An 18,737-nucleotide genomic window follows, 5' to 3' on the forward strand; every position below is an offset into this window, starting at 1 on the left:
AGCCAGACGAAAACAACAAAGAAGATGATTTGTGGTGTGTAGTCATAGTCTATGCTGGAGTAATCATTTGTCTCTCTTTGCCTCTGTGTGTAAATATGGTCAGTGTGATTCATGCTGCTGAATGCAGTTTAGAAAAGCCCGTGGTAAGGATAGCTGGGAGCAGCAGGTAAACACATAGACAAGGAAGAGTATTCAAAGAATGTGTCCATCATACCACATGGGCGACCTTTGTGCTTTATAAGATGCAGCATTCTACAGTCCTATTCATAAATACATTAATCAAAAGTTGATTTTGACTCATACACAGCAGCAAATATGTCCCAACTTTCAGAAAAAAATGTTAGCTGGGAAACAAGTTTTTAAATATTTGTTTCAGAAATGAGTTAGAAAGTTAGGATAATAAAAAAAAAAATTAAGCCACGTACTAAAGTTTTACCTGAACTCTTGTCACTTTTCCGACGTTATTAACAAAGTGTTATCTTGTAATAATAAACGTTTACCAATATTTAGTTTTTAGTTGTTACTCAGCAAAAAGCTAACGTGATGTTAGAAATTCCGTGTCACGTCGCAATAATTTCTGTCTGTTTGTTTAACCAAAAGCGTCAACAGAAAAGGGGCTTTTTCTTACCCTCCTGACAGCGAACATCAACTAAACAGGCGCAAAAAGTAATCCAAAAACTAGCAAAAACAAACTTCATTCCATCCTCGATGGTTTTGCTCTTTCCAAGCATGATTTCCAGCCCTGTCCAAGGAAAAAAGTAAGGTGCATACTTCGATGGGTCGAGTTCTCGCTTCAATAAAAACTCGCAGCAGAATATCCTGCGAAATTACTATTGGCCACGAGTCGTAAACTCGACTTCCTATTGGTTAGGATGACTGTCAATCAAATGATCCCGGGCATTCCATTCCAAATGTATGGGACTCCAAATGTGTCTGTATTTGTTCACGCCAGCACAGTGGTTGTAGAGGTTTTCATAGCACTACCTGTGTAAATGCCATATTTACGAAAAGCAGCATACCAACAAACTAGCTCAAAGACAATAGAGAAAGGAAAGAAAGAATTTTGCCCACGAGTAAAACAATCTACCACTATCCACTGTGACTACATTTTCACATGAAGAAAGCAGTGAAGTTATGTGGTCCAAATATGATTTCAACTTGAAGTCCAAGAGAGGACTTCAAGTAGAAATATTATCCTCCAAAAAAGGTAAATGACAGACTTTTAGAAGTTATTCCAGCAGAACAAATAGATACAAACTAAAGTCCCAGGAAAAATACTAAAAAAGGAACGTGAGAAGAATCATCTAGCACTATGTGAGCTATGCTGTCCTCACTCGGCATCACTAGTCAGCCCATGCTTACGAATTTTATCCCATTAAACCTTATCAAAAGTCGAAAACGGTCCATTTAACTCGCAAAATCACAACGAGCAACAATTATTAATCCCTATCGTGTTGCGTTTGCTCAATAGTTGTCATCAACTTAAGTGCGAAACTGCCATCTACTGGTGAAATACAGGCAACAGCAGAACACGTCAAGCTTGTAGTCCCAGATCACTAATAAGAATATGATACTCACATATTACTGAAGTATTTCTTATGCAGTGTTTTCTGCTTTCTGTTTGTGTGTGTGGAGGAGAAATTTAAATACCGGGTGAATAAAGTCGCCCTGCCCGTGAACTTTTACAGTGGAGCACAAATCCAGCCTCACGAGGACAGTTTGACCGAGTTACACATCGCGTGCCAACAGAGCGGTTCTCGTGACAGCGGGACAGATGCTTCTCAGGCAAACGCTGCCTTGGCTGCAGGAAGGGCAGCGACACAGCTTGGCTCACGCTGCCGTGTCCCTCTGAACAAGCGGAGGATTAATTATTTTTTTACGCTGTTTACACCGTAGAGTGCGAGGAGTGGAAGTGGACCCCGGTTTTTGTTTCTGTGGATCCTGTGTGGGACGGGAACGCGCGACAGGGGTGCGTGATGCCGCACCAACAGACGTCAGAGTGAGGCTGTGAAGAGGGTAAGAAAGGCACGCAACTGTCCGGGTATGCTAATCCAATATAGACTAATTTGAAGAAAACGGCTGAATATATTTAGTTCATTGTAGTCTGTCTGATACTGTGGTTAGCTGTTTCTTCCTTTCGTTAAGTTCTCCTGAAAGATAGGCTGTTCTTGTTCTATTATTGCAAAGGCTTCAATTGCATTTGCGTTCACTGTCAAATTGAGAGCGGCTCATGACAAGAGTATAAGAATTGAAATTAGTTTCCCATCATACCTTGTCTCACATAAATGACTAAACATTTCAAGTTTAACTCATTACATTTAATCCAGACATTACAATTCCTGCAGCTAATATTCTGTGTTACTTTCGGCCTCACAGCCTTCCTGACTCGCTGCTACAGGAATGTCACTATTGTTTCAACTTTTCCCCAATTACTGATATACGCCGCGGTGATGCAGCAGATTGTTTTGTGCCCATCTAATGAATGGACATTGACATTAAGAACCTCTCTGAAAACTATGGGTTTTTGCTGAAAGACACAAACGAGCAAATGTCACGCAATTGTTGAAGTTTGAACACTTATTCCGCTTTTTAAAAACGTTTTTCATAGACAATAAAGTTTGTCAGTTGAATTGTACAAGATACATTTGCGTTAACCGCAACAAAAGAAATGGTTTTGAAATAATTCATCATCATCAGTTTTACGACCACATTTTGAAATTACGGTTAAGTCCAAAACATTCCAGGTTATTTAATTTCACTAACATGCTCCTTCTGGCAAAGTATGGACTCTTTGTATGGAGTTTAAGATTAGGAAAAGAACGTTTTTTTAATCTCAAAGACTTGGAGTTCATCATCAAAGATAAATCCATTGGTCATTGAGACAGTCATTTTTGGCACACTGTTTTTAGTAAAGATATTTTTTTGGATGAACTTTTGGTCTCTTCTGTTGCCTGATGCTTTTGTACAATCAGATTATTTTCATTTTTTGTAACCTTATTGTGAATGATGATTTTAGCTAAATAACGTAATTAAAATGTCAAGAAAATCCTACTTTTAAGAGCTGAACTCCACAGTTGATCAAATTCCCTAAAAACAAAGCAGGCGTGAACTCCAGAGCACTGAATACTAACAATAAATTAAACCAGGGTTGTGTGGTTTTTCTTATCCCCCATCCAATAGATTTTTTTTATATGGAATTGTATGGAACCTCTCACATTAGAGTTGGAAAATGTTCTGAATAAGCTGCATTCCTCATCTAGAATATCCCAGCATGCAGAGGCTGTTTTAACCTAGGCATGAATTAATTCTGAAACAACAGGAAATTATTTTTATCCAAAAATATGTAATGGAAAGTATTTGTGTTTGATCTGAACATTAATGTGATTCACCTGTTGTCTCTGTACAGCCCTGCTGGGAGGTGAGATGGCTGCTGCTGAATGGGTCTCTGAGCCTTCAGGCAAAGTCATGGTGGTTAAAACAGAGAAACAGGAATGCAGGGACAACATCCATCAGAGACAAATCATCCTGCAGCTAAATGGGTAAGACGATTGCACGGAGGGGTACCAGTCGTTGCCTTGGAGTTTAAGTCTTAGTCTTCATATCAGAATCACATTTTTAAATAACCAAAGCCTGGAGGGAATACAAAAAAGAAAACAACAAAACCATTATTGTCCCATTATATCTGTGTGTGAGCTAAACTGATGTAGAAAAATGACTGTTTGTATTGTATATGCTGTATATTCTTAAGTTAACGCAACAGTCCAGTGTGCAGAGAAAGTAAAGTAAGGTTTGTTTAATTTCAAATGTGAATTTATGTCGCCCTCTGCAGGCTAAATGGCGACAGTGTCGGTACTGCCACCAGAGTTTTAGCGATAGAGACACATCAAAGTAAGTAAAGGCATGCAAACCAAAAATATTATCTCTTTAAAACTTAATGAACATATACAAAAAACACACATTTTGTTCAATACAACAGAATCATTATGTATAGTACTCAGCATAGTGCTGGGTGATAGTCTCAGTGTTGTAATTGTTCGATTATTCTTCCGGTGATGTTTTTTTTGCTGCGTCCTGTGAAGGTGACTGTGAAGCCGATGGAACAGAGATAGAGTATGGCTACCCCATCACTTGTGGAGACAGCGCAGCAGTCCTGCTGTTTAAGAAGTTTGTCTGTCCTGGAATCAATGTACGATGTGTTAAGGTAGGTCAATATGCTGAATGTGTCCAAGAAGTGCTGATTTATTACGGGAGAGCCAACCACGGTGTACTTTTTAAAAAAAAAAAAAATCTTTGCTGCATTGTTCCTTTAGATTTATTCTTTCTCTTACTATCTTGACATTTAAATGAGAGACTAATCAGGAAAAAGGTTTTGTCCTGGGGGACACAAGTTCAACTTCTACCAAACAAAAACAACAAAACATGGACTCACACTTTTAGAGAATGTGTTGAACTGTTCCCTATTTCAATAAACTGATCACACTTACAGCGTTTTAAGTTTTTTCTTCTTTTTTTTTTTGCAAAGAAAATAGACAAATAGACAAATAGACCCACCTAATAAATATTTTATGAAACTCCATAATAAGTGACAAAACACAATAGCCTAAATTTCCATCTGGGTATTACTAGCAGAGGTACTGATTGACTTATCAATCAGTTATCAGTAGCTTTAGAAATCTTCTTGACATTTAACACATTAGGTTTAGATGCTTCACGGAATCTGCAGCCAACTGAACCACCAACATCGTCCCATCATTGAATTTTGATTTGACACTAAATACCACTTTTCTCCAGACATCAGTTTTTCACCTCTGCTTTTACGTCTTTAATCCACACTAACCATGGTTTCTTTGTTGGTATTAGAAATGCTTTATATTTGGCTTTTCTATACATACATTCTATCTCCTTCTGACATTATCTCCATTCGTCTGTTGTGCATTTTTCAATTTTCAAGGTGTGTGACTTTCAGGTTCCTGTCCCTTTGTGTTTTGACCTTTGTTGCCTGTAGTGCACTGTTTTCTTTTTGCAACTTTTGCAATTTGTTTGTGCCTGTCACCACTTTTATACACAGCTGAGTGCTCCGGCACACTGGGTTGAAGTCCTGCTTTGAAAGACTTTTATACATTTCTTCCATGATGGATCTCCTGTTAGAGAATGATTTTCAATCAAAAAAAAAAAGAAAAAAATCACTTCACATTTTTCTTAGTACATTTTGCAAAGCCAGAATGTTCAGATGAAATAACTCTGTGTCAAATCTGTGATTTCTCCTTTTTCTACAAAAAGAAATGGATGAATGAGCTTCCTCCAAAAAGAGTAATTTATATTTTCATGCTCAGATTCGATACTCCTGTTGCTTGAGGCAGATTTCTCCCACCCTTTGTCGTTTCAAACTCCACAGATTTCCGTCTATATCGTAACACATTTATGATGTTATTAACTTAATACCTTTCTGTTTTTCTTGTGTGGTTGATTGAATTGTAAATTATTCCAGAGGAATAAAATGTAGGCTAATCATTACATGGGTTAACAGCCTATTTTACTTTTTATATGACTGTTTACATGATGTAAATTGCCCTGTCTTGCTTTTTACAGTTCAATGACCAGCTCATTAGTCCCAAGCAGTTTGTACACTTGGCAGGAAAAGCCACTCTGAAGGACTGGAAAAGAGCCATCAGAGTGGGAGGGGTTATGCTCAGGTAAGATTATGAAACATTAAGAAACATCTGTCTTTCTGTTAACAACCTTTAGTTCCACTTTCTTGTGCCGACTGTCATGTTTATCATTTTAAAACAGATGAATGTCTTGTCTTGTGCGGCATCTTGTGAAACTATTCAGAGCCTTAGTGCCATCCAAATTTGTTCATGTTGCAACCACAAACTTCAATGTAATCTGTTGGGATTTTCTGTGATAGACCGATACAAAGCATAAAAATGGAAGGAGAAGCATACCTGTTTATTGGTTCTAAAGAAAAATCTGCATTTGTATTTATTCCCTCTTCGTCTAATACACCTACATAAAATCCAGTGCAACCATGCTTCTTTAAAGACAGATAATAAATAGGGTCAAATGGTGTGTAACTTAAGTGCATTATTCTGTGAAGGCATTAAAGATTTGGTAGAGAACATTAGTAAAAAAAAAAGCCAACAACATATATTCATGGAGGAGCTGCAAAGATACTCTGCTCAGGTTGAATTGGTCTATTAGATAACTTTTTATACTCCACAAATCTGGCCTTTGAGTAGAGGCCAAATGACTTTATTTGAGAAAGTCATTGTTGAAAGACAAGCATTCGAAGTGTCACTAGGAGTTTTCCACAGACCATGAGGCAAAACCAACAAACACGTGGAAGAAGGTACTCTGCTCAAGCAAGACCAAAAGGGAACCTTCTGTGTCATACTGCAATTCCTCCTCAAAACACCATCCCCCCTTTGACAAATGTCGATACCAGGATGCTTTAGTAAACTTTTTTCTTTACATTGATAGGGAAGCTGGTTAAAGTCCATAGGAGGCTGCAAAAAAAGACTTGAGAGTGGTGCAAATGTTCACCTTCCAACCGGAAAATGACCCAAAGCCATAGCTACGATGGTTAGGATTAAAGCATATTTCTTTATGAGAACGGCTCAGTCAAAGCCCAGTCCTAAATCCAAGACAGAGTTTGTGGCAGGACTTGAAAATAACTGTCCACATATGGTTTACATCCAATCTGACTGCACTTGAACTATTTTTGTAAAGAAGGAATGTGAAACGGTTTCAGTCTGGGTGAAGCTGATGGAGAGAAAACTCCAAAAGCTTGAAGAGAAAGATGTTTCTACAAAGCGTTGACGTTAGAGGAGTTGCATACAAATGCGTGCCACACTGATCGTAGTTATTTTTAAAACACATTTTATTGTCATGCGATGGTTCTTATCCACACTACTACTTTGTGTTGGTCTGTCATATGAAAATCCAATAAATGCAGTTACATTTTGTGGTTGCAATATGACAAAATGTGGGAAAAATGGGGTTTTAATACTTTTAGAATTCACTGCGGTGAACCACCGTCAGGATTGCTTTAATGCAAAATCCAATGTGCACATCTCTGTTTTAGTGTCTGTTTGAGCCTGCATACCAGAGGCAGTGGGTAATCACAACTGTGATGATAGCAGGATCAAATGGTTCACATATAAGCCTTCGAGCAGCACTTCTCACCTCTTTATCGTGTTTGCACTTGCTGTTGGTGTTGCTGGGAGGCAACACGCAAAACCCAACAGGCGGCATCTGTTCTTTTTATCTTTATGCCTCCGGAGGGCTGACCAACAAGCCCCGCATCAAACAAAATAGCGAGAGGCTGTTAGGATTGTTCAGACCAAACGTCTCCCATGCGACTGCGAAAGCAAAAAAAAAAAAAAAAAGAAAAATATTTTCTCAGACACTTTGCCATATTATTGTAACCTGCCTGTCCCCTTTGCAGGAAAATGATGGACTCTGGCCAGATAGATTTCTACCAGCATGAGTCAGTGTGCAGCAACACCTGCCGCAGCACCAAGCTCGATGTGCTGATGAACAACACCCGGCCTCCTCCAGGGGCCTTGGTGCAACCAAGCCTGTCGTGTTTGGCTCTCGAGCCTGTTGGGGGACAGCTGGCTACTGTGACAGGTAGATTACAGTTGGCACTTAAAGTTTCCTGTTTTCATACCAATCACATATGCTCTAACCACTGTTTTTAGCATTGACATTTCAAACCAATAAATTGAAGATCACTTTGAAACCAAGCACCAAAATATGATAAATATTTAGGATTTGAAGCTAATTTTACACAGACATAACAGCTTTAGCTCTTTATTAACTAAATGTGTCTGCTCTGGTCCTATTTAAGGGGAAGCGGGCAATGCAGTGGAGTTGGAGGAGTCTTTGGAGGAAATGGTTGGAGCGGCATCAGAGCAGAGTAATGGTTCAACACAGCTTGTAAACTCCACAAACAACGGACATCCTGCCAACATAAAGAGAGCTGATTCACTTGGTAAATAAAAGGCAAAATAATGTTTATTGATTCAATATATATGTTCAATTAGACACCTGGTTTCGACCTGTTGGCCACCATCATGTCACACTTTCGGATTATTCTTTGGTTAATCGTATTTTGATATACATGACACATATAATCACAATTTGTACTGGTAAAATATTGAAATATGTATAATTTTTACAGTCCTGGTAATAATTTCACATTGAAAAAATGAGAAAAATCCAACCTTTTGATTGAGTACACTAACATTGGGGTGTGAGAAGTGATCACCATCTTTGTTATGTCATTAATTAACAGTGATTAACCGTATTTTTTGGGAAACCTAAGTTCAGTTTCTCCACCAAAGATGATTTGATTCTTTGATATAGAATCAAAAAATTGCTAATATTGAAACTAAAAGTTGTCAACAATCAACTCATATTAATTGAATAATATTATTCTATTCATTAAGTAATTGAATAAAATTTCAGGTCCAAAACCACATCTAACTAAGAAGAACATAAATCCCAGCCAAAAAAAAAAAAATCATGATCTGAAGACTTTTTAGGAAACAGTCCATGAACTGATGAGACAAATGTTGAGCTTTTTAGAAGGTTTGAATGCTGTTAACATCTTGGACACTCATAATTTCAGAAAAAAACACATCGTAACATCAACATTCAGACATGGTGGTGGCGGTGTGATAGTTTTGGGGGCTGCTGAGTTGCCCCCAAAATTCATGATTCATAACTGAACCATGAATTCTGCTTCTACCAGAAATGTCCAACCATCAGCTCATCTCAGATTTTATGAAGCAGGACAATGATCCAAAACCAAACTTATTCAAGTCTGGACGTAAATATGATCAATGTTGGATAACGGTGGCAAAAGCATTTAAAATCAATCATTTTAAAGCTTGTATACATATTTGTACCAGGGATGCTAATTGCGGAAGGTGTTGTATTTTCAGTTCTGTAGAAGGGAAAGTTTAATCACCTTGCCACCAAAAAACAAAAAAGAAAAGAAAAATCATCTGCCAGACGGTAATGTGCAGAAAGGATCTTTTCTCAAGAGAAGAGGTCTTTTGTAGGACAGGTTCTCAAAAAGATTTACACAGGGTTTGTCCAGCCATCGCTCTCGTCTCGCCTCTCGCAACCACGAGAGGTTTGACCTCTCTGACACAGCGAGCCGACGAACCTCTGAATTGGCAGTTGTGGGATGCTCCTGCCGACTTGTCCTTAAAAAGTTGCTGACCACAGTCAGGGGGAAGAGTCATGTCCATTTATAAAGCCGCAGACAGCAGCTGACATTTCCAGGTGTGGCCTTTTTACTTGCCGGGGCTGCAGCTTTGATTTAAAAGCTTTTAAAGGTGACATGATCAGGCACCGTTCCAGGCGGAGCTCGGTCAGTAAAACGGCCCGCTCATGATGCCCTGCAAAGCAGATTGAAGCGCCTCGCTGCACGTTCAGGATTGCTTGTCGCTGACTTTCGAACAAGTAGATAATTCTCAGCGAGCGTGCTCAACCTCTTGAGCTGGAGCTGTTCAGCTCCACGGAAATGTGCTTCATTCTAGTTTGTATTCCCCTCATGGAGGAATGAATTAAGCAAACTTATAAATGTAAATGGGAACTGGAACACTTTCAAATATTTTACCATCGTGACGGGAGTTTAAGCAAACATCAGGGGGCATACATTCATTTCCTCTAAGATAACACATCCCGCATGCTCTGCACTTCATCACCCTAACCTAACTTCTGTTTTTATCAGTTTTGTGCCGACATCAAGTTATATTTCATTCTCCTTCAAATCCATCCTGCCCTCCTTTCTGCCTTCAGAGAGCTCCTCATTCCTAACCCATTTTTCTGCTCTTTCCTCCCAACATCTGTTTCCTATTTAACACCTTCTCTTCTTTCACTTCTTTTTAAATGGTTTTTTTTTATCCATCTATGGCATCTAGTTCTGTCATTTCCTATGTTTTTTACTTGAAATCACAGCCCCGGATGTCCCCTTGCTTCTCCTTTCCACCACATTTATCACAGATTACTTATTAATCTTTACCGTATTTCTTTACTTTGTTTTTTTTAATTTAACATCCCACACTGGAATTCATATCTTCATGTGCATCAAATCTATACTGGTGCATTTATGGCTTTCTCTAATTTCTCTGTGGCCATTTTTAAACCCCTTAATGCAACTCTCATATGCGCAGAGTTCTTATCATGTAATCGATCCTCTTCAGGTGGAGTGATGAGACTTTGGAGGGGTGTAGCAGAGTCTGGGCTGATGGTGGATGTTCTGTCTGGCCTCCATGCTAAACTTGTGAACACCCTTAAAGGTGTCGAGCTTCGCAGCGAGAACGGCAGCCTGCAGGAGACAGGTATCAAACTGTGTCGTCACATTCACACTCAGTGCCTCGCAGAAGTATTACAACACTTGAACTTTTCGCTCTCCCCCCTCCCCCCACATTGCAATTTCAAGATTCAGCTTATTTTATTGGGATTTTATGTGGCAGACCAACACAAAGTAGTGCAAAATTATGAAGTGTAAGGAAAATGATCCATGCTTTTTAAATACTTTATAAATAAGAATCTGGAAAGTCTAGCATGCGTTTGTATTTAACTGCATGTACTTCTAAATAAAATCAAGAGCTATCAAACCTATGACATACAGCTGTGTAATTTACACCAGATGTACTGTGAAGGTTTTCAAGGGTTTGTTTTTATGGGAAATTAGGAGCTGCAGAGATTTACATCTCAGGTGGAAGTTTATATTAATAGTAACTCTGAGATGTAAACTCCACCAATCTGGAAGGATGGCAGGCAGAAAACTGTTATAAGAAACACGGCAATGATGTAGAAGAGGAGACTTTAGTCAGCTAAAACAAAATGATACCTTTTGACCTACTATATGCAATATGTGTGGCAGAAAACTAGAACTGCACATCATAAATTAATCTTTACAGATGCTCTTTGTCGAAAACTGATTGAGCTTGAGTTGTTTTGCAAAAAGTATCTCAATCTAAACCCCAAAAAAGCTATAATTACGGCGTGCATGGTTCTGAATGAAGGCGGGTTGAATATAAGTGAATGCCAAGGTTTTGGGAAAAAACAAGCTTATAAATATAGATTTTTTTTTCACTTGAATTGCTTATGTACAATTGAAAAAAGATTGTTATTCAACACTTTGACTTATTTTCTTTTTTTTTTTGTTGGGTCAGATGCTCATATACTGAATTCTCTGTGTGAGATGTTTGGACTTTTGGACTCGGTGAAACAAGCCCTGGACCTTCGATGCACTCAGAACCAAGAAAGTAAAATCCATCACGGTGTGTATGTCGAGAACGCTGCCAACAGCCGATGCACAGTCCACACGTTGATGTCCCCGGTGGATTTTACTAACTGTTGTCTTGTTTTGTGTAGTGCTGGACGAGATCTCGGAGGAACGCAGGAAGCAGAGCTGCAATCAAAGAAAATCTTACAAGACCTCATCCTTGAAACACCTCCGACCTCACCGTCAGAGCCAGCAGAAAAGACGCGTGCACGACTGGCTGTTGAATGAAAGGACAAACACAGTGATCCGTCCGCTTTCTTTCACTGGTTTATCGGCTGCATCTCATGCTCAGGTCTTTAGCCATTTCTCTGCCCCCGCTGGCTGGAGTCACCTTGTTGGAGCCGGCAGGACAGACGGAGTGGGCCAAAGTGGCAACGGGAAAAAAGATACCTCAGGACAGAACAAAGAGATGAAACAGAAGACGGTACATCTTCCTGGAGATGGTCCGATCAGATGTGACGAGGCGGGGAAGACAAAAAGCTCGCATGGCAGAGAGAACGTTAAGTAGATTTCTGTGGCTCAAACTGAGAGCAAAATGCAAGAGATTAAATGAAAACCTGCAGCGGAGACTCCACACTCACTAATATGTTGTGGAACAAACCTTCCTCATTGTGAGGTATCCCATGTCTATTGGATTGGGTCTTTAGAACCACTGGTGGATATATAAACTATATCCAGATAAAGGTACTGTACACTTCTAACAGAATTTCCTGAAGAACAGTGTCTTATTAATGGTTACATTGTGGTGGCTGACTGGTATATAAATGTTTTTTTTTTTTGGTGTAATAACTACAGAAACAGAGGTACAGACGTACACCAGACAAATTGTGATGTTTACAATAAGTGTTGGTTTTAGGCACTTTATAAGAAAAATTCAATCAAAGAAAAAAATATTAAATAATCTCTTTATTGACACGCTGACCTGTAATGTACATTGTTAATGTATATTTTTTTTATTTTTCACTTTTATAATGCTAAAACACACAGTACTCAAGGAACTTAAAATACCATTTTGCTTTTTAATTTTATACCTTTTATATAAACTCAGTTACAACAAAGTAACTTTACATTAAAATTATGCCGTCCAATTCATTTCCAATTATCTAAAAAAGATATGAAGAATCAAATTTAGCCAGTTACTAATCTACATACCTTCTAACTTAATCTGAATTATAATACAGTACAGTCACATTCAGTTAATCATTTGAGACCTATTGGTAAAAGGTTAAGGAAGGCAAGCTGAATGCATAAAGTATCAGCGGGAGACAATTGGGAGTTGGGGGGACAGAAGGGAGACAGACACAGAGGCACCTAACCAGCAGTACTTTCCAAGGACAGAAATACAAAAGGAGAACACAAGGTTAACAGCAGCAATAGCTCACTCTCTCATTTTGTCTATGTAAATCCACCAAATTACTATGTGTGTAATTTTTAAATTATTTTATAATTAATCTGGCTGTAAATATTTGCCCAATTTGAATTAGAGGACATATTTATTGCAAGTCGAGTTTGTTGTTTAAATTTACAAAACAAACTAATAAGCAAACACACTTAGATATGTTTGAAATGTGGGATATCTTGATTTAAATTGTAAATTATACTGTAAAAACTGGTTTTATTATTTATTTTTACTTCATTGCATGTAATATGCAGAGAGAAATAATAATTTAATTGGTTAAATTGTTATTGGATTTGTTTACAACTCTAGATCTATAACTCTAGACTGTTCCTCTTTAGGTCCAAAGATAATAACTTCAGTTTTGGCACATTTATCTGTTCTATTCAGTGACTGGAGGGGTTCAGAGTCACCTGGTGACATGGTAATGTAGAGCTGTGTATCAACAGGGAAAAAAGGGCCAAATCGAATAAAAATGAGTGTACCTCATCTGTACAGACTAGTGGAACACACTGATTTTGACTCAATAGGTCACATGACCTACAAGCTATTGAAGAGAAATACTAAATTTTAACAACAACAACAAAAAAAAATAGATAACAAAAATAAAAATATTCCAATATCCGCTGAGCAAGCGGCGTTTAGCTCAAGGTTGATCTGATTTATGAACGCTAATTTCAGCCAGCCTTTCTCTAGCTCCCTCAACACTCTAGGGACTGTCAACAAATTTCCAAACCGAAAACTCCTGTCAAACAAATGTTAATAAACGCCTTGCCTTGGTAATTCATGCTTTTACATGAGACACACTGTCCTCTATTAAAATGTCAAGTCATATTCAATATTTTAAATAACTTTAATTTTAAATAATATAATGTTTTCTTCTATAGCTTCTATATTGTGTGCCACATTGACTAGAAATCAGTGTGTAATTGTTGTACTAAACTCTATATAAGGCACATGCATTTTTATTCCAATTTAACTAAATTTATATTTTTGTTACCTTTTTTTTTTTTAGCTTAAATTTAGTATTTTTCTTCAATAGCTTCTAGATCATGTGACCTATTGAGTCAAAGTCAGTGTGAAATTGTTGTAGATCTTCTACTCACCAAGTTAAAAATATCAATTAAATTGACTAGAGCAGTGGTAGACATGTGCTGATGTATAAGGCTTACAAATTAAAATGAATCCATAATGGAAGCAACTATGCAAATACTAAATGAATATTTTACAAATTACATACACTTTAAATCAGAGTTGCCTAAGTCCAGTCCTTGAAATCTGTGCTATTCTACATCATTTGGATGAATCTCTTTTTAAACACACATGAATCAAATGTCTGAGTTCCCATTATTCTATATATAGAATAGTGGGGATATATAGAATTACTATATTATTCTATATATTCAGTCAGTCAGCTTTTCAGAGGTCTGGTATCGAGTCCATTCATTTGATTCAGGTGCGTTGGAGAAAGGATGCATCTAAAATATGCAGCATATTGGCTCTCGAGTAGAGGACTTTGGCACCCCTACTTGAAATGAATGAGATAGTTTTATTGTCAACTTATGAAGTTTGCACTGTATTAAATGAATTAGATCTGTTTTTCATGTTAAATAATAAAGGACACATTAAAGTAAGTGTTTCATAATTTACTTATTATTTTTTTGATAGTTGTTCAACCATTAAATCAAATCAGTCTATTCACAAAACACACTCTACCCTGGGCTTTTTTTTTTTTTACTTTTGCATCCAAAAGTACTATATGGTTTCTGTGTCTCCCTGCTTTTTTGCTAATTTGGTTTCCACTTGTTGGATATACTCAAATTACAATATGCAAATCTAGACATATATTTTGGTAATAGCGATAAATAATGTTGTTCAAAAAGACCCATGACGACTAGAGTCACCTCGTTAGATAGTGATTACGTGTTAAAATTTTTCTTTAAGAGCTACGTTCACACCTCTCAGGCTATTGATTCTTTTATTGCCAGGCTGTGGGTGAGAACTGCAAGATGCCAGAGGACATACTGACAGCCCAGACAGGAAAAAAGTCTTAATGCAGGCAAGCAGTAAATTACACATACAATTTCATTTAAATTAAAAACTTTCACTTCACTTGCACTTCTTCTCTCTGATCTGAATCCCCTTCCTAAAGCAGAAGCTAATGTGTGATTAAAAAAGTAGACGACCCTTCAGAGAGCACAACTCGTGTTTTCTTCAAAACGTATTTGCTTCCACTAACCCAACGATCACAGATGTCACTTTCTTTCGTCAAGGCGGCCTTTCCGTGGAAATAATCATCCAGCCGTTTTTCCTGGTATGATTTCCTGTTTGTGTTCAGCACCGCTCTGCATGCCAAGGCTGAGATAGACAGTGATGGTGTTGCCTTTGACAACTTCTCTTAGAACTGTGATGATATGTTATTACACATTGCCGCACGGCACAGCCCGTCCAGATGTAGGTGTTTGTCCGGGGTTATGAGTGGCAGTCGATAAAACGTCTGATAAAATGACTATCATCACTCCATAGCTCTCAGCATCTCTGCTGACACCTGTTCTGCTGTTTGAATTCGCCAGTGTTTTGCAACATCACATTACTGCACACTGAAATGCATTGCAGCGAAACACACCCCAATCAAAATACTTCCTTTGTTTCAATAATTGTGCTTTAAATACGTGTCTGTCGTATATCAAGCAGGTGTAATTACAGGCTTCGTCTTGACATATGTTAGTCTCTGAACAATTAAATAAATTATCCGGAGTGCAATGGATTGTTTATTTACCATTCTGGACTAATAATATTAGACTCCATGTGGCAAACGCCTTTTGGAAATAGCAAACACAATTATTAGGCCACCTTTAATTTAATATTCAGCTGTAATGTCCACACATAACATCTAAATTGAAAGACGTATAGCCAATTTAGTTCTGAGTCACAGCTAAATGTGGTATCCCAAAGAGGAGCTGCTTCAACATCAATCTTTGTGCTGGATGTTAATACAGAGTGCTTCCCTCCCTTGTTTTGCTTTCTTGTCACACCTAAGTGTTTCAGATCAGAAAACAGCTCTTTTCTTCTAAATGAGGTTTACAACTAAAAGTGCTGCAGGCCTCCCTTGCAGCAGCCAAAATGGGTTTATGATTCATCTTCCATGTGAGAGGTCCAAAGCAAAATGGACACAAAAGCTCTTTCCTCATTTGCCAAAAAAAAACAACAACAAAAAAAAAACCCATCTGCAATATGAAAACACTCATTCCTGATTATTTGAAATGCTTAGTTACAGTTGCTCCCTCACTACTGTGGCACCAATAGTTATAGGCTTTAGGGACAATTATTGTCCCCCCAGTCAAGTTAATTTGGATACCTCTTTCTCTTTATATATAGAATCAGAATTTAGGATTTTTTTTTTTTTGAAGAGGAATGTGAAATAAATGCAGTCTTGCACTATTAAGAGTTTAACTTTTCTCAAAGGTTTCCCAGGGTAGTAGCTTCTATTTTGCTGCCTCTCAGTTTACTTTACTGGAAAATCTTAACACAGCTGTGAAGATTTAGTCCAGCTGAAAAGGTCACTCAGAGTGGAGAGCTCACTTTGAATTTGAAACCTAATTGGACACAAAGAAAAAAGTGAAAAAAGAAAAACTAAATAAAACTTTGCCAGAACTTCATACAAAAACCGGATCAATGAACAAAGTGTGGAATGCAAAAAACAAAAACAAAACAAAAACAAACAAAAGAAAAACAAAAAAGAATCAGTTTTGAGTTTTCTGCCAGAGTACTTGAACTCAGCTGCCTTGGCAGCCAGCAGCCATTTGTTAGGGCGTCTCCACAGAAGCCTGATCAGCCAGTCAGTTATGGACTTTGGAAAGCTTGCAGTACTGGCCGGTGAATAAGAAAAATAATCATTTTTTTCCCACCACATTCTTCAGACAAGTGAGAGAGTAACAATGTAAACAATCAGAGATTGCAAATCATGTTTCCTCCAAGCAGAAACAGTTTCATACTCAGAGTTTCCAACAGATATTTTATTGAATAAAATAGGAAGCTCACTTTGAATTAAATAACTATGGTATAATTTTTTACAAGTTTTTTTTTTTTTTTTTAAGATTTTATGACTAAGTAAGATGATTCAGATAACACTTCTAATACACAAAAATCTTTAGGGTTAAAAACATATTTAGACTGGTGACATTACTGATAGACTGAGCCTGTTATCTCAGGTCAGGGAAGGATACTATGTAACAGCAGTCAAATGTGTATAAAAGATCAAGACTTCTCTGTCCGTTCTTATGAACAATTTACATTACAAGTCTATGGATACGTCAGACGACCTGGCAAAGATGCGTCAGATCACTTACTTTGCAATAATTATTACACCTGTGCCATATGTTTGCATCTGCTTTGTGCACATTTCATTAAATCCAAAAGTGATTTCTGCAGTCCAACATTTCAAGGACATAACATAACCAGCTGTTGCTAGAGATGGAGAAAAGTAACCCCATCAAATGCAAATTGAATACACACAATATGTCAAACTTCCTAATTTATGGAGAAATATGCCTTGCAGCTGTCATTGGAAGGTGCAAAGGCATGTGTACCTGTCATAACTGAGAGAATATGGGACTTATCTTGGCTGTAAACAAAATAAAAAGAAGGAAAATGGAAACCAAACCTTTTCAGTGTAGAATATTTTTATATATACGGATCTCCGATGCAATTTTTAGACACAAGAATGTATAACATTTTTAACTAGCTCTGTCCAGGTAAACACATCATCAGCTATATTATAATAAGGTTATTATAAAGACTGACATTCTGATGTATTGTACAAAATAGCTCAGTGTCAGCCATTTGTTAATATGTGTGCTTATAAATGTCACCTAGAGTCTGGGTGTCACAATCCTGCAATAGACAAGCATGGGTTTTCCTATCATTATACGATTTGGGATGCAGCATGAACCAAATGACAAGACGGGACGTGTGTTTGCTCCACATTCTGGTGTTGCTTGTCCGGCATCTCTGGAAAAAGAATCCAGCAAATTAAAATTAATCTGTCACTTTTCAACTTGATATTATTAAATCGGTGCAACAAGGGGAGGAAAAAAAAACGACAAAAAAAATCCCCCAAAACAAAACCGTGTTAATCATTATAATTTCTATGGGAATGATGCCTACTTGAAAAATAATCATGACAGGGTGACATTTTAGGTAGAACTGCAAATGTTGTTGACTGGCATGTAGCTGTCTGAAATAACAAGAACATAGACCTGTTGCCTCTGCTGACTCATGTTTCAGCAGCCAGTACTGTTTTACACTGTCTGAATTTATCCCAAATGTTGGATCTCTAAACTATGCTGCCTGGCAAAAGTATTCATACCTTATTGAGGTTTTCCACGTATCGTCACATCACAGTCTCATTGGGAATTTTGGTGGCAGACCAACACAGAGGACTGCACCAACTGAGAAGTGAAAGACAAAGGACACATAGTTTTATTTTAAGGGTTTACAAATAAAAATCTGAAAGACGTGGCATGTATTTTGCATTGAGGCCACTTTACTCTGTTACTCCTAAATAAAATACAGTGCCTCCAGACGGCTGTGTGTTATTTAATCTTAGTATAAATAGCTCTGTGTGGTGTCAGTGGTGTGTTAGACAATATTATTGAACAAAGAGCATCGTGGTCAGGTTGGATCAAGGGATCTATTGTTACTCTGGCACAGCAACTGCAGAGATGCGCAGCTCAGATGATGTGACAACATGTTGGCAGGACATTTATTATTTATGCACTAAACAATGTTGCCCTTTATAGAGAAATTGCAAGAAGTTTCTCTGATTAGACCAAAATGTAAATCTTTCCCTTCATGCAAACTACTTGTGGCAAAAGAAGGAGAAAATAACTACAGACGGTAAAGCATTTCTCCGAAAAGATAGTCTAAACTAAACTGCAGTGCAATGAGACAAACAGCATCAAAACCTAATTTACTGCTTTTTTAAAGAGCTGAATTTCATCATATCTTCTAAAATTTACACAATTAAAA

General features: G+C 37.7%; 1 protein-coding gene across 2 annotated transcripts; it reads left to right on the top strand.

The window, feature by feature from the left end:
- The first annotated feature begins 1,557 nt into the window (after positions 1 to 1,557).
- LOC103133092 (glucocorticoid modulatory element-binding protein 1-like) lies at positions 1,558 to 12,836 on the top strand. 2 transcript variants are annotated; one of them, XM_016667738.1, is made up of 10 exons: positions 1,558 to 2,041; positions 3,407 to 3,539; positions 3,830 to 3,888; positions 4,080 to 4,201; positions 5,590 to 5,693; positions 7,448 to 7,632; positions 7,853 to 7,996; positions 10,221 to 10,358; positions 11,199 to 11,306; positions 11,401 to 12,836. In XM_016667738.1, the coding sequence occupies exons 2-10, from the start codon at positions 3,424 to 3,426 to the stop codon at positions 11,817 to 11,819; spliced, it is 1,395 nt and encodes a 464-aa protein (XP_016523224.1). In that variant the 5' UTR covers positions 1,558 to 2,041; positions 3,407 to 3,423; the 3' UTR covers positions 11,820 to 12,836. The 2 variants fall into 2 exon arrangements, with proteins under 2 accessions (XP_016523224.1, XP_007544915.1); XM_007544853.2 differs by having other exon boundaries at positions 1,558 to 2,016.
- The last annotated feature ends 5,901 nt before the right edge of the window (positions 12,837 to 18,737 follow it).

This window comes from Poecilia formosa, unplaced genomic scaffold (genome assembly GCF_000485575.1).
Source record: "Poecilia formosa unplaced genomic scaffold, Poecilia_formosa-5.1.2 Scaffold2245, whole genome shotgun sequence".
Lineage (NCBI taxonomy): Eukaryota > Metazoa > Chordata > Actinopteri > Cyprinodontiformes > Poeciliidae > Poecilia > Poecilia formosa.